The sequence below is a fragment of the Etheostoma cragini genome, chromosome 17 (assembly GCF_013103735.1).
Source record: "Etheostoma cragini isolate CJK2018 chromosome 17, CSU_Ecrag_1.0, whole genome shotgun sequence".
Taxonomy (NCBI): Eukaryota; Metazoa; Chordata; class Actinopteri; order Perciformes; family Percidae; genus Etheostoma; species Etheostoma cragini.
This window is the reverse complement of record NC_048423.1, coordinates 4,680,934-4,707,940: the sequence shown is the minus strand read 5'-3', so window position 1 is coordinate 4,707,940 and position 27,007 is coordinate 4,680,934. Positions and strand designations below refer to the sequence as shown.

The 27,007-nt window shown below is 39.0% G+C and overlaps 2 protein-coding genes across 3 annotated transcripts in view; both read left to right on the top strand.

Annotated features, from left to right (window-relative positions):
* Nucleotides 1–18: 18 nt before the first annotated feature.
* thumpd2 (THUMP domain containing 2) lies at nucleotides 19–6,356 on the top strand. Of its 2 annotated transcripts, none has more exons than XM_034898832.1 (11): nucleotides 19–256; nucleotides 1,770–1,908; nucleotides 2,170–2,744; nucleotides 2,879–3,019; nucleotides 3,184–3,261; nucleotides 3,475–3,527; nucleotides 3,889–3,976; nucleotides 4,366–4,437; nucleotides 4,896–5,010; nucleotides 5,603–5,723; nucleotides 5,951–6,356. In XM_034898832.1, the coding sequence occupies exons 1-11, from the start codon at nucleotides 146–148 to the stop codon at nucleotides 6,297–6,299; spliced, it is 1,842 nt and encodes a 613-aa protein (XP_034754723.1). In that variant the 5' UTR covers nucleotides 19–145; the 3' UTR covers nucleotides 6,300–6,356. The 2 variants fall into 2 exon arrangements, with proteins under 2 accessions (XP_034754723.1, XP_034754722.1); XM_034898831.1 differs by having other exon boundaries at nucleotides 2,876–3,019.
* A 1,230-nt stretch (nucleotides 6,357–7,586) lies between these two features.
* LOC117960528 (mitogen-activated protein kinase kinase kinase kinase 3-like) overlaps nucleotides 7,587–27,007 on the top strand; it is a 49,044-nt gene continuing 29,623 nt past the window's right edge. The window contains exons 1-8 of the mRNA XM_034898471.1: nucleotides 7,587–7,840; nucleotides 22,812–22,869; nucleotides 23,100–23,190; nucleotides 23,406–23,470; nucleotides 23,605–23,660; nucleotides 25,531–25,578; nucleotides 26,166–26,208; nucleotides 26,484–26,626. Of these exons, the coding sequence (XP_034754362.1) occupies nucleotides 7,742–7,840; nucleotides 22,812–22,869; nucleotides 23,100–23,190; nucleotides 23,406–23,470; nucleotides 23,605–23,660; nucleotides 25,531–25,578; nucleotides 26,166–26,208; nucleotides 26,484–26,626 (603 nt within the window). The 5' untranslated portion in view covers nucleotides 7,587–7,741. The remainder of the gene's footprint in view (nucleotides 7,841–22,811; nucleotides 22,870–23,099; nucleotides 23,191–23,405; nucleotides 23,471–23,604; nucleotides 23,661–25,530; nucleotides 25,579–26,165; nucleotides 26,209–26,483; nucleotides 26,627–27,007) is intronic.

Here is a 27,007-nt window from a genome sequence, read left to right as displayed (position 1 = left end):
TATGACAAGGCACTAATCGCTGCAGTCTGAAGACGTAGTTCCGTTTCCGGTGTAAACAAACAACAAATATGGCGACGTTTGGACGGCATGGCAAACTTCTACCAGATATGAGCGTTTGTTGACAGTGAACACATTATTCAGCATAATGACTGACACCAGAACCGAGGCGACTTTAGTTCGCTACTACTGCACCGCCGGCAACGGAATGGAGCGTTTCTTACTCGACGAGGTGAAGGTGAAGCTGGCAGCGGAAGACGTAAGTTCGAGCAAAGAGAGACAAACCAACAGTTCCAACGGCTGTTAAAAAACTCCCTTCGCCATACTTTAGTCTGAGACATCTTATAGATAGACAGACGTGTCAAAGATGCCCTTTTGGTTTGTCACCTGTGTTTTAAACCTAAACTCATTTGAAATATTTTGTCAGACGTTGGCTGAACGTCTAGAATTAGCTTTACCTAACATGGTACCAGTGGTGGAAAGTAGCTAACACATTAACATTACTCAAATATTATTAACGTTACATTTTTAAGGGAACTGTTTAATGTTCTATTATAGCCTATAGCTACACTGCAGTTCAGAGGCAAACATACTTTTTACTCTTCTTCATGTATTTGATAACTATATATACTATTTAGATTATAAAATATGATTCACAATAAAAGATATTAAAATTATATCAGAAACACTTTATTCGTCCCCAGGGGCCAGGGACATTCACAAGCACGCCAGCAGTATTGCAAAATGTAAAATAACATACATAGGCTATATTAGCCCCACCTTTACCAGTTTCAATATTATGGTTATTAATGCATCAGTAATCATGATCTTTGAATCTTATATTATAAATTAAAATGGGCTATTCTGCAATATTAGTATTTTTTTTAAATATTGTGATCCTAATACTTTACATTTGAAATGCATGGCTTTATATTGAAACAGTAGTTCTGCACTGTGATATTACTTTTACCATAGCTAAGGATCTGAGTTCTTCCATCACTGCTTGTTATGGTAAATAATGAGATGAGTTGGTTTCCCCTGTCGTCTTTCACTTTCCCTTTTATCATTTAGTTATTCAATAATTTCCTTCTTTTTTTGTGATGGCCCTGCACACAGCAGAACTTTTAAAATAAAAATTAAAGCCTGACTGGATACAATAACACAGCCTTTTCCAGTGTTCACTGAAATCTGGGACCTGTCAGATTGCGTGCTCAGTAGCTGTCTACCTGCCGAAAATCAATTTGTTACTTTGTGGGAAAAATTGGACCCGTGCAGATGAGGCATTAAAAAAAATCACCAGATGAAAAATTACACAGTTTCAGAAACATTCAAAATTTAAAAATAGTCACTTTAATAATAAAAAAATGAATTGTGCTGAGAGTAGAGCTGGGCAATATCTCTGTATTATATCGATATTGTGGTATGAGGCTAGATATTGTCTTAGATTTTGGATATCTTAATATCATAATATGGCATAAGTGGTGTTTTTCCTAGTTTTAAAGGCTGCATTACATTAAAGTGATGTCATTTTCTGAACTTACCAGACCTTTCCTTTATTCACTTAGTCATTATGTCCAAATTACTGATGTTTATCTATCAAAAATCTCATTCTGCAAACATTTTGTGAAAGCACCAAGAGTCAACACTACAATATCGTTCGGTATCGATATTGAGGTATTTGGTCAAAAATATTGTGATATTTGATTTTCTCCATGTCGCCCAGCCCTAGCAGAGAGTTTAGCAGCCTTTAAAAACTTGTGTTGTGTTTGCAGGTGTGTCAGATGCCAGGTAAAGTGTTGTTCAGCTCCTCCGTGGGGATCAACACAGTCAGTGAGCTCAGGTCGGCAGAGAGACTCTTCCTCCTCTTGAAACAAGACTTGCCAGTGCAGCTATCTGCTAACACCAACCCAGGTACTAGCCTGACACGTCGAATGCACACATACATGTAATACAAAACATGGGGAATACCTTGATATATATTAAAATGTATGCCTGTCTTTCAGTTATTGTGCACCTTAGAAGTTAAAAAGTCTGAAATTGTAACGGTATCTTTAAAATGATCCATCCACACCACTGAAAGAAGAAATCCCAAAATGGAAACAAAACCCCCATAAAAATCAGTTGTCTTAATCTTATATTAACTTAGTGTCATGTGCTCTGTAATGTTCATAGCAAAAGCAGCCTCTGTGCTGCAGTCCAGAGTGTTGGGTGAGAAGAATCGTTGGACCAGTGCTGTAATGACATGGAACCACCTGCAGGGGCAGCTGGAAGGCAGAAGGACTACGGTCAACCCACCAAACACTGCCCTGGGAGTGACAATGAGGAGGGATGAGGGGAGCAGGATCGGAGAACAGAGGGGAAAGGAAGAGGAGAAGCGCAATGAGGAAAAGAAAAGTCAGAGAGGGCAAACGTTGAGGGGCGAAACCTGTGGAGCTGAAGCCCAGATACTGGAGAAAAAGAGAAAGAGGGATTCAGAAGGTAAAGAGTCTAATGACGGCAAAAATGCAGAGAAACAGAGGTCACCTGAGAAGGAAAGAAAGAGGCAGTACAAAGAGGATGATGAAGAGGGGAAGAGGAAGGTTATGGAGTTTAATGGCTGTGGACAAAGTGGAAAAAGAGCAATGATACCAGACACAGATCTCTGTAGCAGAGGATCAGTTTGTGTCATCGCAGAAGAAGACAACAATCTGAAAAGAAGCGGCATGAAGACGGATGACATGGCAAAGGACTTTTCTGAGAAAAATGTGTTTGGTAATAAAACAATAGTATTTTTGTATTAGATTTTAATTCAAAATGTACATTTAAAAGGCCTTTTATTTCTGTCGCTGATTTTGTTTTGTGTTGCTTCCTGTCTGACTTGTTGTGTTTGCCTCCATGTGGTGAAGGGAAGACTACCGGTGGAGGAGATAAGACACTACTGCAACCCAGCAGCATCACACCAGAGCCTTTTTCTCCTGACCCGGTCTCTTTTAGGATTAGCTGCAAATGTACTGGATCTCTGTCACGATACTTTAACACACAGGTAGTGGAAATTAAAGAAATGCACATGACAAAGCATAGCGAAGTCAGAATAGTGTCACTGGTATTATATGTTTAGGCTAAGAAGTAATAAAAGGCATAAAACACAAATAGCTGTATATTGTGTTCAGAGGAATATTGAGTGTTTGCATATTGAATCTAATATAGGAGGTGAGCCGAGTGATTGGAGTGGGCCTGAGCAAACTGCTAGGCTGGAAGATTGACCTTAAGAATCCACAGCTGGAGGTAAACTTTGCTTTACTGTATTTTAAATCTTCCTATTTGTGTCGATTTAGTGCCTAGCTAGTTCAAAAGTTCATAATATTCCAAATGCCTTTGTGGGCCTACTGTGATATTTTCCCTCTCTGGATAATGGTGTTGGCAGATAATCTCAGCTCTCTTGCCTTTCTTTTCAAATAAAACCTAATTAGTTGTTGATTGATTTTTTTTCTCCTGCAGGTAAATGTTAATTTGAGTGATGACCACTGTCTGCTGGGGATCCCACTAACCAGGTTATTACTAGGTTATTACGTATGACTGTCCATCACACAGAGCCGGTCCGTAATAACAACATGCAATCTCTGCTGAAAGTTTAGTTTAGCTTTCGATTATTTGTATACCTTACTGCTTTGTACCATTGTTGTGGTTTCTATGGTTTCTTGGTGTTGTGGCCAATCGCCTCACTTGGTATCCAGAATCAAAAGTCACTCATCAGCAGCAAGTGCTGCTGTATGGTCCCCAGATAATCCCAAACATTATTGTAAATCAAAGTCTCAGCATGGTGGTGGGTTATACACCTTCTGGGGCATCTTGCATCTTTAGTTAATTAGATAAGCAGTCATAGGTAATGGGTCTCGCATCTCTTTCCTTCAGGCTACCTCTGGCTCACCGGAGCTACATGAAAACCACAGGACTGAGATCTACCGTAGCCTGGGCTATGGCCTCATTGGCTCAGATACAGGTACTAACCCCCATAGTGCTGGGTGTCTTCTGCTGTATTCTTTATTTATGGTTTGTATATGTATGACTTCTGAAAACCATGAGGGAACTACTTTATCACATATATGCAAATCAGAAGGCTTTATTAAATTGTGTGAGCAAGGGCCTTTTTGTCTTTGTTGTAGAGAGATCTTTTGCCATTTAGAGTTCTTGTTTGTTTTATCAATACCCTAAAAAGGCAAGGAAGGCAGGCAAGCTGCTGCAGTAGAGCTGTCCTCATTTTCAAATGCTTAGCATAATGTTTGTTGTCTATAACATGACTGTCTGTGGGACTGTGATGCAATACTGCTCTTCACTCACTGTATGTGTCTGACCAACTGTATGTACTGTATGTTATCTCCCGTTTCCCAGGCAGGCTTCTGTGTTGTCGACCCAATGTGTGGGGTGGGAACCATCTTAATAGAAGCAGCACAGGAACATAAGGTCAGGACAGAAATCGACAGAGCTCCTGTATATATGTCAAGTGTAGAAAAGTCAGAATAGTTAACATTTTAGGGTTTGGATTTGGACAAAACATATAAAAACATTTGAAAAATGTTTTGTTAATTGAACACATGGCTACACAATTTATCCAGTTGTTGACCTGATGTTTATTTCTTATGTATTGCCTAAAAATGTAATAATAAAAAAACAATAATACAGTCTAATTGTAATATTTCCTAGTCACATTTAGTGCACTTTTTTTTGTTTTTTGATATGGTTTAATACATATTGTTAATTGATTACTTTTAGTTTGACAAATTAGGTCTTAATGGAAATATTAAAACAAGTATAAAGTTTAAACCGCAGTGTGATTTTTAGAATAGTACAGTATATACTGTGGAGTGCAAATGTTACACTCCTACTATAATACCATCTATCACTCTCAATGTGATCTCCAGGCTTCCCATTTTCTGGGCGTGGACATTGATGATGGACAGCTGCAGAAGGCCAATGAGAACGTAGAGTTTGCAGTGCTGGGAAACAGGATACACCTGCTGAAAGCTTCATCTATGAGTAAGAAGCATGCACAAAGAGATCATAGAAATAGTGTTAGATGTTTGTCATTATACCTTTTTAGATATTTTTATAGAGAGAGCTACAGCCAGTGTCTCAGTAAAATTAATTTCTGGGTAGAAGTTTTATGGTACAGCTGTGTATACAAGTTAACAGTCAAATAGTCAAAGGTCAAAAGTACATTATTAATACATTGTTTTCTTGTAAAAGACAAAATACTTGCCTTTTTAGAAAAACTAAAAGGACATGATCACAAATATAGCTCAAACTGTGTGTACATTGTGAACACTTTAAAAGCATTGACAATGTGCCACACTGTTACAAACATGGTGATTAAGGGCTGAAATACATTTTATCATTAATCCCAGGTGATGTATTTTACTTAATCCATATCTAGCTTTTAGAAATTGCTTATATTTAGCTTTTAATATGATCTGGGAATCCAAAGTGGCATGTTTTGGATGGGAATAAGTGAGTGGGAGGTGAGAGTGAACCCTGCTGCCATGTATTAAATTACCTCTTGGACTCCCTGTCCTCTGTGTGTGTGTGTTTCTGTGTGTGTGTGTGTGTGTGTGCGTGTGCGTGTGCGCAGTGCTGCCTCTGCCCAGCGCAAGTGTAGATGTTGTAGTCTGTGACCTGCCATTTGGCAGGAAGTTTGGCACCAAAACAACAACGGCTGCCAACCTGCCACTCATCCTCACTGAGATGGAGAGGTTTGTGCCTCTGTGTTTGTTTCCATCGCTTCCTTTAGACTTGTTTAGTGAATCAGATAATGTTACTAGTGGTTTTGTGTGTGTGCGTTTACATTTTGTCCTTTTTTTTAAAAAGTAAAACAAGCTCTTTTTTATTAATTCAATAAGATATAAGCTTGGAAAAATAGTGTCTGCCACAGGAAAAGAGTAATACCTATAGTTCATTTAATTAATGTTTGTGTTTTTAGAATCCTCTGTATAGGTGGTACCCTGGTTCTCCTTCTCAGTCCTCAGTTATCTTGTCTCCTGAAAAAACTCCTGGAACAGAAAGACTCTGGACCAACGTCTGACCAGGAAACAAAGCCACAAACTGGGATACGAGACTGCCCATCTCTTTCTCCATCTTGCTCAAAGCAGCAGGCATTCCAGATTCTCCAGAGGGTCAAATCGCCACCTACCCAGAAAACAGACCCTCAGTCTGTGCTACAGCACTGTCTGCCTCCCTCCCTCTCCACCCTGAAGCACCAGGCAACTCTTAGAGTCAGCTTAGGTGCAATAGATGGACTTATCCATAAATATGTCAAGACTGAAGCTTGATTTTGTTGTTGGAAGTTACATTTCTAAGTAATTTACCTTCTTTTTATTATTTGTCATGAAAAATAAATAGTTTTGTTGAAATGCCACACATTATTAGGACTAAAACTACTGCAATTGCAATACATATGAAGAATATACACATATTTTTAAAACACTGTTGAATTTTGAGTTGTGTGAGCTGTGGATTTGAAATGTTACCATTCCAGGGATAAATCTATCCATTTTCCCATCCTGCATTTAATTTAAATTCAAATCATGGTAACTGCATTTGAAAGAACATGACTTGTGGCAAATGTTTTGATTTGTGTTTTTTTAAACTATTACTCCTATGGAGCTATTCTGTTTTTAAGTAAATTCAAGAATTAAAAGACCAAAACCAACAATGTTCCAGTTTGTCTCTCATGATTGTGCTAACTCCCCACCTTTTCAGTGACACTCAGCCCTAAACCCTTTGGTTCCTACTAAATATGCAAATGTATAGCGTTAATAACCTTCAAACAGCTTGGCACTGTAGTATTTAGCAAATGTTAGGAGTAAATAGTGTGTATTCTAACTGATATACTGTATGTTTAATGCTCTTGAGAGTATAAACGACACCAGAGCCGTGAATGCCCATGTTCATGCTGAAGAAGCAACATGTCACCCAGTGCATGTACAGTGTGTTTTTGATCTTTTTTGGAGGTCAAATTGGATAAAAGAAAAAGTTATACCAGTCTCTTGCTACACCGACAACACTTGTTATGGTCAATTCATTGTTGAATTGGGTCATTTATTGACCAGCAATATGAAATATCACTAGGCTTATCTTGTAAGATGACTGAAGTGACAACCAAACTTTTGTTCTGCCTGTAATGCAGACCCCATCCGCTGAATCACAATGCTGCCATCTGTGCTGTTTAGCCCTGCTTAGCCCAGTTTTATACAAGGACCAGACAAGGCCACACAGGGCTTAGTGTTTTCATTCATTTCCCCTGGGATGTACATTTCCTGTATATGTATTGCCTGTACATATTTGAAAATGTGGCTTCAACATCATTGTTCGATTTCAATAGATAGGTTTGGGTTCAAATAAGGTGTAAGGTGAGTTTCTGACCTTTTTAATTTTAAACTGCACAACTAAATTAATAAAGTTAGCTCTATTAAGCGTAGTAGTAATAACTATAGTTTTATCACCACACGTATCTCTTGAAACCAAATGTAATTTTAAATTTAACAGCTCCATTTCCCTGGTCGGACTCTAACACATCCATGGTCAGACTCATGGAGAGTGTACGCCATGATGTCCATTGCGCATGCTCAATGCGCATTGGAAGCCATGTTGGAGCTACAGTGGGTTCGGGCTGGGATTTTCTGACGCCGTATGTTTTTCTTAAAATATCTGTTTTCATACATTGTCGGAGTTCGTCAAACGTCCGCGATCGGCGCCGTAATCGGCATTGGAAATGATGAACTCCAGTGTCGACTTGTCCCGGCGGAATCCGCAGGAGGATTTCGAGCTGATCCAGCGGATAGGAAGCGGCACCTACGGAGATGTGTACAAGGTACAACTGCAGTGAGCGAAGCAGCCACAGAGGTCCATTATCGGACACAGTGGTTAGACATGCAACGTATAGCTTTCCTTTGTAGCCCTCCAGTGTTGTCGTACAGTAGAAAACAAAACATGTAGCAGTCATTAGCTCGTTTCTGAAATACTTGTCTTATTTCGTGTTGATGTTTACTGATGCAGTATTTAGTCTTTTAGCTAGTCGTGTACCTAATTCCGTTGTCGGACACATAGCAGAGATGATATTTTATGACTGTTTTTGTTTTGGCCTTTCTCCCCAACTATTGGCAACATTACGTACATCAGGGTTAACGTTTAATAATGCCAATTAGTAGCTACGATTCTCGGTTGCCGAGTAGCTAATCGTAAATAACCCTATGTAGCGTTAACTGTAAACCGACAGCCCTAGCTCGGGCGCATACTTTGCGTTAAATCTGATTTCGTCGAGCAGAAATTCAACGATGCATTCAGGTGCTGCTCGGATGGTCAAACTTCCCGAGTTAGGGTGGCATTTGGGTGACTCGAACTCGTAATGTGGGAAAACATGGTGTCTACAAAGATTTTGTCGTATTTTAGTGATCACAGCGTTTCAACAACATTTGTTACCGCATTGAAGCTTTATATTAGTGATTTTGTCCCAGATGTTTTGCTGCACCTGTAAAAAACACTCACATCTAGCTAGCTAACTCTACAGTGGGCAGGGACTAACTCGTACAAACTAATATTAGGTCCTATTTGGATTTTAAAAAATGAATTGCAATTCGTGTATTTATAAAACGTTTCTAATCATTAACCCAATATTTACTTTAGTATGCCATGTAACTGCGTATTAGGACGCCAACTTGGAAAGTCGTAGCAACAGTTTCGCCCACTTTCTTAGTTTTCATTCCAACTTGGCTCGTCATTCACGTGGATTTTCCCAGTCTGTAGCTCATTTTCGATTATTCCGACACCACATGAATGCAGCCATATTCACTTTGTACTCTTATGTTATACAAGTGTTACACAAAGCCATGGCGACTTGTGTGTTTACTCGCCGTAGACTGTGGCCATTGTCTACAAAATGGCGGTGAATAACTACCATTTAAATTAAATAACGATTGATTTAGATGTGTCCGATAAAATACCTTAGCCGTTAGCTGTCCGAGAACGGACGCAGTACATAGCATCAATAAGCTAACGTCGTGGAAACATCGTGAGAAAATGACAACAAGGAATGGTTTGTTACCTATGCGGTAAAACAAACTGAAGCAGGGGTAACTTTGTAGGTTCACCATTAGGTTAATTGTAATATTGCAGAGTAGTTGCTGAATTAGTCGAACGTGTCTCTGTTTTGCTCTGATAGAGGCTTGACAGCTGCCTGTCTGGAAATCCAGTTTGGCTAAAGCGCTCTGGGCTGAACAAGCTACAACAACATCCATAATTTCATCACTCCGTGTTGTTACTATTCGCGTTTTAACACCAGTAACAACAAGTTTCCATTATTAAGGAAGTGGGACGTTGATTTCTATGTAGACTTTATGTGGCGTTAAGCTGTTATCTGTGGTGATACACTTTACCAAGGCCCTGTGCTGGTAGCAGACTGACTCTATCCTAAAGAGAAAAACAAGACGACTTGTCTTTATTTATTCCACAAGGGGAAATTCACAATGTCCTCTCTGCTTGGTACAGTTATAACACAAGAGAAGGCAGTTCCCTAAGTACAACTTAACTCCACCACAGTCATTTGGGGGATCACCATTTTTATTATACATAAAATTCCAATTCCAGTTGTTTAATCATATAACACAACTTAGTGGAATACAACGTAGAAACACAGCAAGGCTGCTACAGGTCATGGAAAATTAATAATATCACAGAAAACGGTTATGTTATGCTGCAGGACATAAAAATAAATGCAATCCATGCAAGATGGGGTTGCTCTAAATCCACAGCTGGTCACCATATACATAAGGACAATCCTTGTAGGATACTGTATTCCTATCAAATCAGTTTCAGCCAGAGTAGTCTATTAGAACAAGTATTGGGATCTTATTGAAGCCTCATCCCTAATGGGTTTGGGCTAGGGGTGCCAAATATATCAACTTTATATTGTTATTTCAATATCACTTTGCGCAATGTTATACCTAGGGATGCAAGATATATCGGCTCAATATCATTATCGCAATATTATATTGAAAGTGTCGCATTAAGTATGCAATATTTTGCGTAGCGCTGCGTCCCGTCCGTTGGCTGTGTGGCTTAGTTGTGTTTGAATAGAAACGCTATAATGATCCTATAATGATTCATCGGCCAGTTACTGTGCCACTTGCACATGTTAGTGCACGGCAGCGCATGGGTCCACTAGGTGACAAGCCCTATGGAGCGTTAGAGCTGTGAAATTTGTCGAAATGTTATCGTGATTATGATTTTGGCTCCCAATGATCACAAAATCAAGGAAAATCAATTAATTTGCTCAGTAAGTTTAGCAAAGAAACTCTTATTTTCTCTTGTTCTGAATGATTTTCAACCGTTTTTGACTGTTGATTCACTTAACTTTTTTTCACTGTTTTTTTTTATTTTTAAAGTTCAATAATTACTACATCTCAACGAGTAATTGTGTTTCATTATCGTTATTTCAATATTTGCAGAAATAATCGTGATCATATTTTTTGTCTCCAAAATCGAGCAGCCCCATTGTGCGTACCACGTGTGTGCATATTTTAACAGCGGGCATGACATGACTGTCAGTTGAAACAAACTTTGTTTTGTAATAAAACTTGTTTAATTTGTTGAGAATCTATTTTGATGCGTTTTCCTGTGACGTTTGTTATTTTACATAATTTTAAAAATATCGAAAGTAAAATCGATATCCCAATATCACATTTTGTAAATATTGTGCAACCCAAGTTTGGACATCAGCTCTCAATAGTATATCAGTTAGAGTTGCACGATTCAGAAAATCTCAAAACTCGATTCAAAATCCATTTTCAATTATAAAAATAAAAGATTCACAGTATGTTAATGTTGTTACTTTCCCCATGTGATAGTATACACACCATTACAAAAAATTATTTAGAGGATGGGTCGCAATACAAATGTGAATTGAAGTTTTTGCACCCCCTAATATCAGTCAGGTTATGCCAGTTAAACATCCGAGCTCTTAGCTTGTAGCTGTAGCTGCGGTCACTTTATTGGGGTATGTCATTTCGCCGCTGTGGGAGGGAGAGGCTTTTGGCAGACTGAAGATTCATTAAACCCTGTAACAGGACTCGATACTGTTTGGTTAACCTCTAGGCTATTTCTGGTAATTACAGGAATACAAATTTATGTTAAAGACGAGACATTAACAGTTGCCAGTCATTTTGAATGTAAAGATGCTACGTGATGTAGTTCTTTGTAACAACAGGGGTTTTGTTGATGGACACTTGGGCGCTCAAACATAAAACCTCTGGATTAAAGGATGTCCATCTAAGCACCAGGCCACTTGGTAAACCTCATTGACGCCTATATTTGGTCCTACCTCTCTGTGAAATCTGTGGCTTGGATAGGAATGTGTGAGCAGGAAACAAAGTGTGAACTCTAGCTAGCTTGTTTTCTCTTCTGTTTGTAGCCTCATTGTCTATTAGACTAATGAAATTCTTTAGAGGCTCCTTTAGGCAGGGCGAGGTAAGGTTGACTTCTACAGACCCCCTGAGGCTGTCTAGTAAAAACAAGAGAAGAAAATACAGCATGTAGGGCTTCACAATATACATGTTTCACAGTGTATTGATTATCATTGTACTTACAATCCAAGAGTGATTCCTACTTTGTAAGACCAGTTTGACCTTTCATCATAGTCCTGTGTACATAACACCAACTAGACATGTTCACGTGTGATTTAGACCTACTACTCCTAAACACAAATCAGTAGCTTGGTGTCGATATTGGAGGAACGCCACCCTACTGCGCTCGTATTGGAGGTGACAGCACTGAGTGAATTTCCAATTTTCAAAGCTGCATTAGGCTGCTTCTCACGTCTGCTGCTTAAAACACCACAGGAAAGAGCAATTTGAGTATGGCTGGGTATTGTTGAATACATTTCGATACTAATATCGTGACTATGATGCTGTTTTTTTATTTTTTTTAATACCAATCTTCTAAAACAAAAATAAATTATAACATTACAGCACAAATCTTTCTACGTGAGGCCCGTCTCTGTGCATGATGTAGTTTTTCCTTCCTGCCTCTACGATGTGTGACGTTAGACAGCCAATCACCAGCGGTAGTAGATCTCGGTAGAAGCATGCTGCGTGCTTATTGGCTCACTGCCTCTGTTGAGATCTAATCCTTAGGTATTAAAATTGAGTATTGAATGACAAGGCATTTTTCGATACTCAACACTTTAGAGGCAATTTGGTCGGTGCCATAAAAGTATTGAATTTGATACCCAGCCCTAAGTTTGAGTCATTTAAACGTCCACACAGAGAATTCCTGTCCCGTGATGCCAGTAAACTACACACTGCATGTGTATCAATCTGACTGGTGTGTGATGCTTGAAAACCCAAAGAAAAATACCTGACGTCGATGGCCCATTTTTGCTTACTGATATTAAATGTCTAGGCCTACTAATTGTACTGATTTGTCACTGTGCAGACGAGAAGCTCTTCTTTTGAAACTGGACAATATTATCTGTATTGTGCATTAACACTGGCTTGTAATGTGTGCAATACTCAACTGCTACTATTATTATTATTATTATTATTATTACTTTTCACCATTATTACTTTTCACCATTGCAACACCTTAATTATGTTATTTATGTAAATACTGTATCATAATATACTATGTAAATATCCACACTCCTTATATTTCTTTATTTCTTTATTTATATTTGTATAACAATATTTGTTAAAGAAGTCCAGCACACGTCCTTGCAAATACTTTATTTCACGATGTTTCGGTCGCACAGACCTTACTCAGGTGACTTTACACTTTACATTAAATTGTGGCAGGAGGGGCACAGGCCAAGTATTTACCAAAGCACGAGATCTGGTCCCTTTGTCAACATTTAAATAGGATGACTGACTTGTTTTCTCAGGGTGACAGTGGATTGAGGAAGTAGAGGCAGACAACGGCCTTCAGTGGGGACAGAGAACAGTTAATGACAAATCAATTTCAGTCGCAGTGTTTACTCTAGAAACATGCCAGACACCTGGGTATTTTTGGACTCACACGTAAGGGGCAAGCAATGCCACCAACAGCATGTGTTTATGCCTGCTCATAATTTTAATATTATCCTAAAGCTGGCATGGTTATTTGGGGCATGTTATCAATAAAAAAAAATGATAGAATAGTAAGTTTGGCAATTTGGGAAATCATTTCCTATTCAAATCTCATTAAAAACAAGAATGTCCCCATCCCTAGTCCATTAAAGCAAAACATTTTACAAGGCTTCTGTGCATGCATTCACACCTCTAATACATTTAACACAAGATTGATCTACTCAACAGTGATACATGTGGTGACTAACGATTTCCTCTGGCCAGTGTGGTGTGTGTGCCACAGCTGGGTAGCCAAGGTCCAGGAATGCAGGAATCTTCACTTCCTGTGTGTGTGTGTGTGTGTGTGTGTGTGTTTGTGTTTGTGTCCTATTGTTTCACACTAGTCCAGCGGCCTGCAGCCCAACCCACAATCAAAACCAGATGACATATGGCTTTAGAGTCACAATTAAACAACTGCTGGCCCAGAACCATCCTGTTTTTGTCACTGTTCCTCCAGTTGTTTGCTCACTGAGGTGCATATACAGACCTCAGCCTGCATTCACAATAGCTCTGAAGCAAAGCAAGATTCCTGAGATCGTCTTTGGCCTCAGATCAAAATTTTGCGACTCTGTTTTCTGTTTGCCAAGTACCGTGCAGGAATTTGTATCTGTGCCACCGGTGCAGTGACATACTGATAACTAGCATAGTTGCACTGTAGTTAATGACACGCTGTAGTGGCAAGACACCCACCCCTATAAATTAGGATGTGACAGGTGAAGTAGTCTGTGGGATGTCCCCTGCAAACAAACTGGAACTGGAAAACATCCCCTCAGCAGGTTTTGCTCTCTTTAGAGTAGAGCTGCTGCTGTCAGTCATTTGGGTCTGACTCATCGAATCTATCAACAAGGCCATATTTTAATTAATCAATCAAGGTACAATCCAGTGAAATGTAATCCCATTAGCTCCTTTAACTTGTGCATGATTCATTTAAAGATTTGGGGGGAGGGGCATTTAAGATGGTAATAAAGGCCTGTATTTAACATGGATTTGGTATGACATATTTTGCATTACCATGACAAACTACAGGTAAACATAAAGCAGCTGCCTCATCTCTAGGGATTAAGTGTTTGAGGCTTGTTTTAAGCACCTTGTTGGTCATACCTCTGCCAGAGGTACAGCTCTGCTGTAGGTTGAAAACAGGTTGAAAATCTTGGCACCATGTTAGCAAAAGTGTCGAATTCTATTTTGAGATTGTGTGCTCATGTGCTGGAGTTGCGAGTGCTCATGTATATGATCAAATATGGCTTGGACTAAATAATTGTTTAATACCAGCTGAATGCCTCTGAGGAAACATTCACTTGAATAATCAAAGGCGGCAAGAACGTAAATGTATGACTATTGTTGCTAGAGTGCAGAGTTTTTCTCTGACACCTCTGAAACTACTAGACACACTGCACATGCATTCATACAAACACTGTTTGGGTGGGTCAGTGTAGTAGGCGTGTGTGAAGTTTGTGGTATGTGACTTGACAGGCTGGCACCAAATGTGAACACCATTACTGCTTAGGCGGAATCCGTCCCCTTTGTCTCCTTAAACCTGTAACTTTGGTAGAACTATAGATTTGTTGGTTTTGAAACACTAATCGCAACATTGTTTCAAGAATGTTCTTGTGACATAAGTATTTGAAAAAAAGTAGAGTGAGTTGAAGTTGTTTTAAAACTACTACATAAATGAAATAAATTCATAAATAAACTGCATTGGACAATAGCGCTAGCAGGATTGATTTCACTAGTTTGCAGCACAGCTCCTCTTTAGTGATTTCCTCTCAGCCCAGCTGAGTTGGATTGTGTACTAATGCCAATTAATGCTAGTGGTAGAGCTTATCACTTGCTTTATAAAGAAGGATTTCAATATAAATGCTGAAATTAAATAATGAATCTTCTGTGTGTGTGTGTGTGTGTGTGTCTGTTTGTGTGTGTTTGTGTGTGTGTGTGTACACATTAATGGGTGTTTTGCTTGAGTGGGTGGTTATTTTGTTGAAAGACAGGTGTGCTAATTTCAAACGCTTTACTGCGTTTCGCCTCACCTGTTCCCCTCCTGGGGCCATGTGTTGGAAATGGTTTAGCTGGTAAGACTAAGCTTTCTGGGAAAACAAGCTGCACAGTTGTGCCTTTACCAGTTTTACCATACAAATGATTACTAAAGAAACATGACTTGAACTCAATGTATAATAATTAAGGGCGGTATTTTGCATGCAGGTGATAGCCACCAAATGTTGACACCTTGGTTCCTAGGATGGAATAATAAATGATGGGCGTTAAAAAAAGGAGAAGCTCTACTTTGAATAGGAGACCTGGACGGTGAGCTCATTTAGCTGATCGTGTATAGTGCAGGTTGCTTAAGATGAAGCCTTGTGGAAAAATCTATTTCAAAATGTTTCAAAAATGATGGAAACTAAGAAAAAGGGTTTTGTCTTTAGTCTGGTGTCAATGTATTTTGAAAGGTACTTATGAGCATTACATGTTTTAACCAACAGATGATGTGATAAGATTTGATCTGAAGTACACAACAGTTGAAATGTGACTGTTGGAAATACATGTCACTATTTAATGCCAATAAGCAATCAAACAAGCAAGGGCAGTTGCCGCACGGCCTGGTACGTTGGTTATCCTAAAGCCCAGAGAAGCATGGTTGTGTTTAGGTGGACACCTGTTTGAAATTGCAAATCTTTTTGCGAGATCTTGTCAGAGGGAGTGAATGAACAACTACTGCAGAAGTTATTGCCCCAGGCCATAACACCCTCCCTCTCTGTAATGGAGCTGCTCGGGGGCTCTCAGCAGAAGGCTCGGGCTGCTCCTGCATGTGTGTGCGAGTGTCAGAAATGAAAAAAGAAAACGGTGAGTTTGTCCATTTAAATAAGGGTTCAAATGATGATTATGGTAAGTGAGCGTGAGATTGTTATCTGAATGGAAAGTTTAGCAGGCAAGTTTTCCAAGTTGTCCTGAATAACGCATGAGACCGTGAGAGGAGAGGAGAGGAGGACGTCTGGATGAGAGGGCCACCAATTAGGGCTGCACGATATGAGAAAAATATGTGATAATGTTCTTGGACATAGCATTAACAATAATACTGGCAATAAATAAGCAGATATTAAAGTGTACTCAGTTCTGTCTTTCTGCTTTCGGTATTGTGATAAAATACATAAGGCTTGTTGAATTATGAACAGTTAAAAGGAAATCATTTCCAACATTCTTTTAATTGAGCAAATTGAACATTTGAATTGAAATACAAAAGGCACCACTAATGATTTATTAGAATTAAAGTGCAGTTTCCTGTTGTTATTTTCTGACAACTAACACAAAAAATGTTCACGTGTCTTTCGGGATATGTCGCAACCTCTCACGATATGTTTATTGTGCCAGTTGATATTGCCATGCCAACTAAAAAAAAGATATATTGTGCAGCCCTACCACCAGTGGGCTTTTTAAAATGTCTTGTAGATTTATATATTTTTCTGTTTTTCCCCTTGGTTTTTGTTACCGAAAGCCAGCTTTTGTAGGTTATCATAGGGAGTTCTTATACATCTCTGTACAAACTACTGTATGTTATACATATAAAAGTACATAGTTTAGTGAAAAGTTGCATATTGGTGTATCACAACAAAGACTAACTCATGTCTACAGAGTTAACCGTCTGTATAATCAGGGCCGGAAATTTACACCCAACCACAAGCCAAGTGCACAATCCAATTAAAAAAAGTCTGAAGAATTACATACAATTGACACATTGTGTGTGTGTGTGTGTGTGTGTGTCTATATATATATATATATATATATATATATATATATATATATATATATAGATAGACACACACACACACACACACACACACACACACACACACACACACACACAATGTAAACATGCACACAAACTAGAAAATTGACATTGAACAGCAACAAACTCAGTTATTCCCAGCCTTTTTTTTAAAGTGTTCAGTGTGGAAGCCTCTCTCAGTTCCACTGGCAGGGTGCTCCATATCATTGGGGCGTAGACGCAGAAAGCAGCCTCCACTGCTCTCGAGTTAAAGCGAGGGATGGATCTGAAGGTTCTTGCTGGTTTATATCTAACGAGCATGGCTCTTAAATACTGAACTAAAGGGCCATTAAGCGCTTTAAATTCCAGGAGCAGAATCTTAAAATCAATTCTAGCCTTGACTGGGAACCAGTAAAAGGTGATTTTGTGACTTGATTGATAAAGGAAATAAAGTTAGAATAAAATTGAATGGTGCACCCTTGTATATTCTTACAGAAGTTGCGGGATTATATCTCGAGCTGAGTGTGCTGATTAGCATGGCGAGCTGCTATTGCTTAGGCAGTTCTTGTTTGTTTTTCATGGTCAGAGAGGAGAGAGTGAAAAGCCACACTGATCCTCCACTGAGCTGGCCATATGCTGAGGATATGACACACACACACACACACACACACACACACACACACACACACACACACACATGCAGCCTGGAGGTGTTAATGATGGAATGATGGATGTTAGCTAATTGTCTTCATTAATGCGTTATGGGGTAGAAGCCCCCATAAGGCCACTGCTAATCCGGCAATATAATACATGGCCTTGCTTTGAGGGAAACTGTAAATTTCTTCATTTGCTGGTCCCTTTTGTGATTCTTTAATTCTTATTAGGTCAAATGTCCAATGTGGTGCAGGGTATTAAACCTAAACAGTTTTTGTTAAATCATTTCTTTTGTCAATTTATTGAACATGAAATACAATACAAAACGTATGCTAATAATGAATAATTCTTGAAACAAACAAGATCCTCTGCAACAAATAAGCAACTCAAATAATCCTGTTTTAAAAGGGGTAGGAAGAAGTTGAGAACTTTTTGAGTTCTTCCCCCTCCTAATTTTCATTATTCATAATAGAAATTCAATTTGCATTCATCAGTGTCCATGTTTAACCTCAATCGGCTTGAACAAATCAACTCTTTTAGACAAAAATAAGAACAAAATAAAGCTGCAGATAGCGATGAGTGGGCCCTCGCCTCTTGCACGTCGGGGTACTAGCGGACGCTACTCTTTGCGGCCGTGCATTTGTGCGGCGCTCGGACACGGCCGTCGTCAGCAATGAAAAGGGAACTCTGCTTAGTTCAATGATACTTCAGACTATAGTATACAAGAAACGAGTCATAAAGGGCCTCTACCAAGAGTCTACCTAAATCGTACCACAAGTTATGAAATAGGGCTGTCAAAATTCTTTGGATAATGTTTCGTCGTGAGGGTCCAAAGATACTACCTGCAAAGATTCAAGAAGATTGAAATCACGGCCTAGGAGATGTTTGAAACAATGTAAAACACATGAAAAATGCATTTAAAAAATTGCCGCCTTCCGGCTGGGCAGCGCTGACGATGGTAAATAGGAAATATGTCTGCCATGATTAGAGCAATATGTGTATTAAATCTGATGAAGATCGAAGCAACTGCATTTGAGTTAAGGACTTCCACGCTTTAGGGGGCGCTATGGAGCCCGCTTACAGGTTAAAATTCTTTTGAAACTTTTTTGTGAAGTCGGTCTGGAGATGCTATTTGCCAAGTTTCGTGACATATATCAAGAGATTCAGTTGAATCCAGGGACTACATAAGATATATGGTTTTTGAATGTGAGATGTGCGGTCATACGGTCAAACACGTCTGCTATAGCGCCACGTAGTGGTGGATATGTGTAATTGTTTTAATCTTTGTAGTTTTTGCCAGGTCTGACATGTGTGCAAACTTTTGTACGTTTTCCAAGCCCCTCAAAAATGCGACTAACGTCGCAGAAGAATAATCCTTACAAAAACAAAATGTTTTAGATCATTGCTTGTTCAGTCATCTGAATGGATTTTTCTGAAATGTCAGGCAGTGATGGGATTGTACTTGGGATTGTGTTGCGGCATTTTCAATATTACACTGAAAAGCCCATTTATTTGTACAAGAACACTAACTGGATTTGATGGGCTGGAACATTTTAGGAATCTCACTGATTGGCACAGAGGTTGAGTTTGATCAAGCATGAATGTTTGCGAGAATGTTTTGTAGTAGTTGTTTCTGATTAGCACAGATGAGCGCAGTGTGCCATTTTTTTTTTTTGCTAGTTAGTTAGTTGGTGATCAAACCTAAAACCTCTCGGTTACAGCCAGCCAGTCGAGTCAGGCCAACAGTGGCACTGAGCGCTATGAGTCATCTCTGGTCTGTCTGCTGACTGAAGACACACTGTCTCTGCTCTCCACTCAACTTCTTTTCTGTTTGCGTCTCTTTGTATCTCATCCCTCCCGCCACAGCTTTATTTGGGTGTGGGTAGGTCACTTGTAATTCCTCATGTATTTCTTCATTTTATCTTTCCAAATTAAATCTTTGCCTCCCGGTTAGACTAAACAAAACAAAATCTGTGATTTTCTTTAATATCACAGGTTAATTTTGGTAGTACAGTTGTTTTCCTGTGGTTGTCCTTGAGTTCTTTGTTTTATTTTGTCCTCTCAGCGCTATTGTTTTTCTGCAGTCCTCTCGTGTGGGCAGTACTCCGCTGCCTTGTTGGTGAAATTTGAGTGTCTGTTGGTGCCTTTTTTTCCCCCCTTAAGCCATGGTGGCTATCACTGCTCCTGCTGACTAAGCAGTACCAATTGCATATTATGAATCACTGTATCAAAGAAAACCTAAATGGAAATTGACATAGTTTGTCAAACTCTCTCATGTTGATACTATAATAGGAAAGGGGCATTGATCAAGCCAATGCTGCAAGTTTTCCTTGAATTATAGCTCAACTTTTTCCTTCTATAATGCAGGAAATTTAAGTATTTTTCTGTAATTTATTTTGTATTACACGGAGCTCAAGGCTAACTTTTGAAAGTGGTTGCCAGCTTGCCAACCAGGCATCAGCTTTTGGTTGCCGAAATAGACAATACAGTTGCCAAGTTTTAAACTGCCTATATTTAGAACAATCCATTGATTATGTCACTATACCACACATTTTAATAATGGAACAATAAGATACTGGCGTGCAATATAATTTCCCAAAACTTACAGATCAGATCACTGTTTTGAGTCATGGATACGATCAATTTTTGGATCAGCAGAAAAAAAAGGGAATTTAAATGATAATTTTGATTTGATTGTGTTAGGACCCCCATTAGCTGATGCAGAACATCAGGGACTTTTCCACACAAAACATAAAACATTACAACAGATGTTGTAGATGTTTTAAAACAGCCACATGAGTCAACATTATGAGCATTAAAACTTGCATTATTCTATCTAACAAATATAACTATACATATTCTTCTCATATACTCTAATATACTTATACAATTAATATTTATACAATGAATATTACACTAAATGTATATAAGATGAATATATGAAAAGTTCAATTTTACAACATCTTTGTAGACATGTAGATAAATATTCCAATAGGTACATATTAGAAAAGTAGTTACATATGTTGATACAGGCTTAGGGCCCTTACTTGTATTTTAAAGCTTGGTTTATTGTGTGCTTAAGCAATCTCAGCCGGAGGTGAGTTCCATGCACCGATACGTTGCATTGATTTTGTTTGGGATCTAGGAACTATAACAAGACCAGGAGTGATGCTCATAGTCTCTCCTCAACTTTCAACCAGGAGAGATTGACATGCATGTCATTAGAAATGTAATAACAATCATTTTTTTAACAATAATTACTTCTTTCACCAATAAATTGCTGTTACAAGAAAGAAAAAGAAAACAGGTGAGAAAAGGGTAGTTTACAATAACTTTGAATGCACCCCGAGGTTAGATTTCACTGAGCACTGTCGACAGGAAAAAAACAACCAAAATTCGTACTAGCAAAACTGGAGTTGCTACGGCTAATGCTCGTAGCTCCCAGGTAAGCTAAAATGGCAGTTTTGGGGGCGTGTTCTAAAGAGTGCCTTTGTGCCTCTAAACAGACACAAAATGCAATTAAAATGTCTGTGCAACATGAACAGGGCACCTACGTGACAACAAGATGCGTTTTACAACTCAGATAATCTGAAGAAACCCTTTAAATTTAAAGTTTGTACTTTCACCTGCCTCTTTTTCCATCTGTCGCTTCACCAAAAGTACTAAAGAGTCGATCACGAAGGTCATTCCTTCGCAACAAAAACTTGGAAGTTTATTTCCCCCTCAAAAATATAAAATATGCACTGTAGTGGTTATGACCATATCGCTTGCAGAAACCGGGACTTCAGCGCGAGACAAGAGCTAGCCTTCAGTAACGCTATTACTGTGCAAGCCTCAGGCATCATTTGGACCGTTTCCCTGTAGTTACATAGTCATTGATACTGGGTAGGGTTTGTCATTGATATTGTCCTAATAAAGTGAACACAGCAGAATGTAAAATGTCAAAAAAATGTAAAAATTGTTCTCACTAATGTTGTATACATATGCAAGTGAGGCTGCAGTTAAGATCCGGGTAGGTAGGGGTGTTTTTTGGAGTGTTTCTTGTTTCTCTGCGTTGAGACTAGAAGGGTTTGAGACGTGACACATTACTCCCAAGATGTTGGTGATATTAAAGCTCTTGTTTTGGCTCTCATGTTGAAACTTGTGGTTTTATCTGTTACCTTAAAACGTCTCTTTCTCTGTCTCACTCACTCACCACATACACACACACACACACATACATACAGTGTCACGTAGTCATACTTGCACATACTTGGCCTGAGAGAAGCAATTTCTGTCTTCTCTGAAAGACCATCTTTTATTCATGAATATTTTACTGCCTTAACAGCTCTGCTATGAAAATGTAAACACAGCTGACTATTTATAGAAAATCAGCCTCAGCATCCTGCAAAACCCCTCCTGAGTTTCAGGAATAGAGGAAAAATTGTCTTGATTTCCTGTTGTAGTCCATACATTTGTGTGTGTGTGTGTGTGTGTGTGTGTGTGTGTGTGTGTGTGTGTGTGTGTGTGTGTGTGTGTGTGTGTGTGTGTGTGTGTGTGTTGACTGAGGAGTGAATGTGCTATGCATGAATTCTGGTGTTTTGAATTCGCTAAACTGTCTGCAACATGACACATTGAATGATAAGTTTTCTGAGAATTTGCGTAAGTCACGTAATTTTGCATCAGGACCAAAATTGGATCACTGATAATATCTCAGTTGTGTAAATTATATGAGTTCAATGAAAATTCCTGAATAGCTTTTTATGATACAGAAGTTCTGCATTTAATAGCAAGCATCCAAAGTGCACCTGTTGATATGATAAAGGATGAGGCATTGTGTGTCTGAAAAATGGATTAAAGGTAATTGTGCAACAGTTCTAAATGGGATTTAGCTGTCCTGGAATGTCTTTATAGTATTAGTTACACTTGCCCATCATGCCTGCTGTTTCTCGCATGCACATGTCTCTATCATAGCTTTATGACTTCTACCGCTAGGGGCTGCATCGGTGGAGGATGTTGGTGAAAGGAAGGCTAGTTTGACTAAAGGATCCATGAGTTTGAAGTGATGAAGTGGACAGGAGCTTAAAATTCTGTAAAATGTTATCACAGCTGCAATGATTTTATCTTCCATGACTGTCGTCAAAACAAATACTAACAAAGTACGAATACATGCGTGCACGTTGCCGAATTAAGCCGGGCTCACCTTTTCCCGGATTTTCTGATTTCATAAACATTATGTTTGGAAAAACCTGGCTTTTGTAATTCAATGACCCACTTTCTCTCTGTCCCTTCTTTAGGCCCGTAATGTAAACACAGGAGAGCTGGCTGCTATCAAAGTCATTAAACTGGAACCGGGTGAGTTATCTCATCTTTCTTTATATTTCCTTTATCTCCATTTTTGCTGATTAATCTTCATCCTCATCCCTATATACACTTTTCTCAATTTCTTCTTCTTTTTCTCTCTCCATTCCTCTTGTCATCTCTTTCCTTTAGCCTTTTTTCTTCATCAGACTCCTTTTCACTGCTGTTGCAAATAATATAGCCATATAATGTGTGTGTTTGTGTGTTTCCCCATTTCATTTCAGGTGAGGACTTTGCTGTTGTCCAGCAAGAGATTATAATGATGAAGGACTGTAAACACTCCAATATTGTAGCCTATTTTGGCAGTTATCTCCGGTAAGTGTGTGTGCTTCAGGTGTACAACGTGCATGACATTGCAGCCTTTCATCGTAGCCCACGCGTGCGTGCTTGTGTGAATTTGTGTTAGAAAAAGAAAAAGTGAGATGAGCTGGTGTATGTGAGAAAAGGAGGGCAGATGTGTAAGGGAAATTCTTTGTGTGTGTGTGTATGTGTGTAGATTCACTGACACTGTGTTCTCTGTGTGTGTGCAGGAGAGATAAGTTATGGATCAGTATGGAGTACTGTGGAGGAGGTTCTCTGCAGGACATCTATCACAGTAAGAACAACATGCACCCAAACAAACATTTTAATGTTGACACTGCTGTTTTACCCTTTTCTCACTCTGTGATATCCATCGTTCTTTTCTTCTGCTCTCTCTCTGTCTGTCTCTCCCTTGTTTCACTCCTCCAGTAACCGGGCCTTTGTCAGAGTCACAGATAGCCTACATGTCTCGGGAGACCCTGCAGGTAGCGTATACAGTGCATTTTATGTCAGTTATATTTTTGATCAGGAAAGTGGGAATGAACAAAGACACACATGTTGGGACATTGGTCCTCTGCTTAGCTGAAACTTCTCTCTGAAATTTCTCTCTCTGTAAAATAATGAGAACATAGACACCAAAATCATTAAGGATCTCAACTGCCGATTGTCTCCAATGCTCCATGCTAACACTTTAGCATTGACTCTGAAAGAGAGTTGGCTGCTTGTTGTACATTCATGAAGTCATAAAACTACCTTATCTATTTAAGATTTTTTTTATGTTTTGTGGTCCCAAGATCAAATTGTGATCTACATTTTAAAAGTCCCATGGCATGACAATTTCACTTTATGAGTTTTTTTTAAACATTAACATAAGTTCCCCCAGCCTGCCTACGGTCCCCCAGTGGCTAGAAATGGTGATAGGTATAAACCGAGACCTGGGTATCCTTCTCTGCCTTTGAAAAAATGAAAGCTCAGATGGGCCAATCTGGAATCTTGCCCCGTTATGAGGTCATAAGGTGAAAGGTTACCTCCCCTTTCTCTGCTTTGCCCCCCCAGAGAATTTGGCCCACCCATCAGAGAGAATTCGTGGCTTACTAACAAGAAATTGGCAGGGGGTCAAAGCCACATCCCCAGCCTCCATTTTGCCCCCCCCCCTCTCCTCCTATATATCTACAGACTCAGAAACTGCACATACTAAGGAAAGCTCATTGTGGGACTTGCTCTAGTTGCTGTAATTCTGCACGGAGGCGGGATTTGGGGAAAGAGACTGTAGATATTGAATTAGGGGACCACTAAGGTCTATATAAAAGAGATTTCAGATACAGTATTAGGGACCACTAAGGTCTATATAAAAGAGATTTCAGATACAGTATTAGGGACCACTAAGGTTTATATAAAAAAGAGATTTCAGATACAGTATTAGGAGACCACTAAGGTTTATATAAAAGAGATTTCAGATACAGTATTAGGGACCACTAAGGTTTATATAAAAGAGATTTCAGATACAGTATTAGTGGACCACTCAGGTCTATATAAAAGTGATTTCAGATACAGTATTAGGGGACCACTAAGGTTTATATAAAAGAGATTTCAGATACAGTATAAGGGGACCACTAAGGTCTATATAAAAGAGATTTCAGATACAGTATTAGGGACCACTAAGGTTTATATAAAAGAGATTTCAGATACAGTATTAGGGGACCACTAAGGTCTATATAAAAGAGATTTCAGATACAGTATTAGGGGACCACTAAGGTCTATATAAAAGAGATTTCAGATACAGTATTAGTGGACCACTCAGGTCTATATAAAAGTGATTTCAGATACAGTATTAGGGGACCACTAAGGTTTATATAAAAGAGATTTCAGATACAGTATTAGTGGACCACTCAGGTCTATATAAAAGAGATTTCAGATACAGTATTAGGGGACCACTAAGGCCTATACAAACGTTTCCAAAGAGCACCATATCATGGGACCTTTGAAATTAAGATATCAATTTAAATAGAAACATAACTTGGAAGTAAACAAATATTGAGACCAAACTAGAATGATTCCCCAAAGAACCACAGCTGCATAAAGCTACAGAGGAAATACCGCAAAGTGTTAGCATTGCACACTGGAGCCAGTCATCTATCAGAGACACGTTGAGATGTTGGTGCTGCCAACGGTAAATTGAGCCAATCTCCCAAACATCTGATCTTCATTTAACCAACAGTTGCTTCTGGTGAGGAATGTCTAAATAGCTAATTTTACAGACATATTAAAATGGAGCTCTAGTCTGTTTTTCAGTGCCTTGTTTCCTTTTTTCTGCAAGTGGCAATAACACCAGCTGCTGTGTGATTCTGTTTACAGGGTTTATACTACCTACACAATAAAGGCAAAATGCACAGAGACATTAAGGTGAGTTTGGAGAAAAAAATGTATGGAATACGCATGTCAGAATAACCTTAAATTATTACAACCTTTCCAAGTCACCTGTTAATCGTGACCTAATGTTTTGAAGGGTGTAATTCAGTACAATTGCCAACAGCCTCACAAATTGCCACACAATTGAATTAACACTTTTTCACAAGTTTTCCTGTGGCAATATTTATTGCTGGGTTGTTGTATTAGATAACTTTAGATCTTACTGCTGTTTCTGTTATTTTGTGCAACACATAAATTAAGTGTCTGCAATTCTGCATTTATTATCATTAATGATAGGTGGAATAATACTTTTTTTATTAAACTCAGGGAAAGAATACGAGCACATACATTTTGTGATTCAAAAAATGAAAAGGGATCGCCAAACTATTGTTGAGACAAAGCTGATGGTGTTTGTGTTGGGGAAAGGGATTATCGAATCATAGCTGCAGGCTGCAGTGATCAATGACAAACCACTTTGCAACAAACTTGCACTCCTGAATGCGCCTCTGACGTTAATTTAAATTGACATGAGGTGTGAAATCTTGTGTCGGATCCTTGCGTGACGTGTTTGTCTCTGACAGGGAGCCAACATCCTCCTGACAGACAACGGCTATGTTAAACTCGGTGAGTGGAATACGCAAAGCATGTTCAAGTACCTTCTACTTCAAAAGATTGAATCTGAATGGCCTCATATACTGACTTGGTTTCCTTCTCTCTCCTCTTTCCCTCTCCTGTACCCCCTTCGTACAATCATTTTTTCCTACTCTCTCATTTTTAAAAATGTGTTTCTCCCTCATCACATTCCTTCTCTTTCTCCCTTTTCATTTGGTCTATTATTTTCCTTCTTCCTTCTTATTCCCTTCCCCTCGTTTTCTCTCCTCTCCTCTTTCTCTCCATAGCTGACTTTGGTGTATCGGCCCAGATTACAGCAACTCTAGCCAAGAGGAAGTCCTTCATTGGAACTCCGTACTGGTTAGTAACTTGTGCTTACTTTTCTCCATTAGCTCCCCTTATACTGCATATGGACATGCATGCAGGTAGAGCAAATGTGTAGAATCTGTATATTCTTCTGCATGCAAGAGTCCATCAATCAGTTGAGGAAAGTGGGGGAATTCAGTCAATTCTCTGATGTCGTATTTGCCTGATTGTGATAAAGTCGTAGAGGTAAACATCAGGGCCATGTTGGGGCCCCACAGAGCTGCTGCTGTTGTGCAGTTGCTGCAGACAGAGAATAATCCTGTAAAAAATGTGGACTTTGCTCATGTGTTTTAGCGGTTTAATTAACCTGATTAAATACTTGGTAATAATTAGAGCACATTTTACTCCAGTTCTTTCCCTCTTTTCTTATTTTTTTTCATACCATATTTCTATTTCTCTCTCTCTCTCTTTCTCTCTCTCTCTCTCTCTCTCTCTCTCTCTCTCT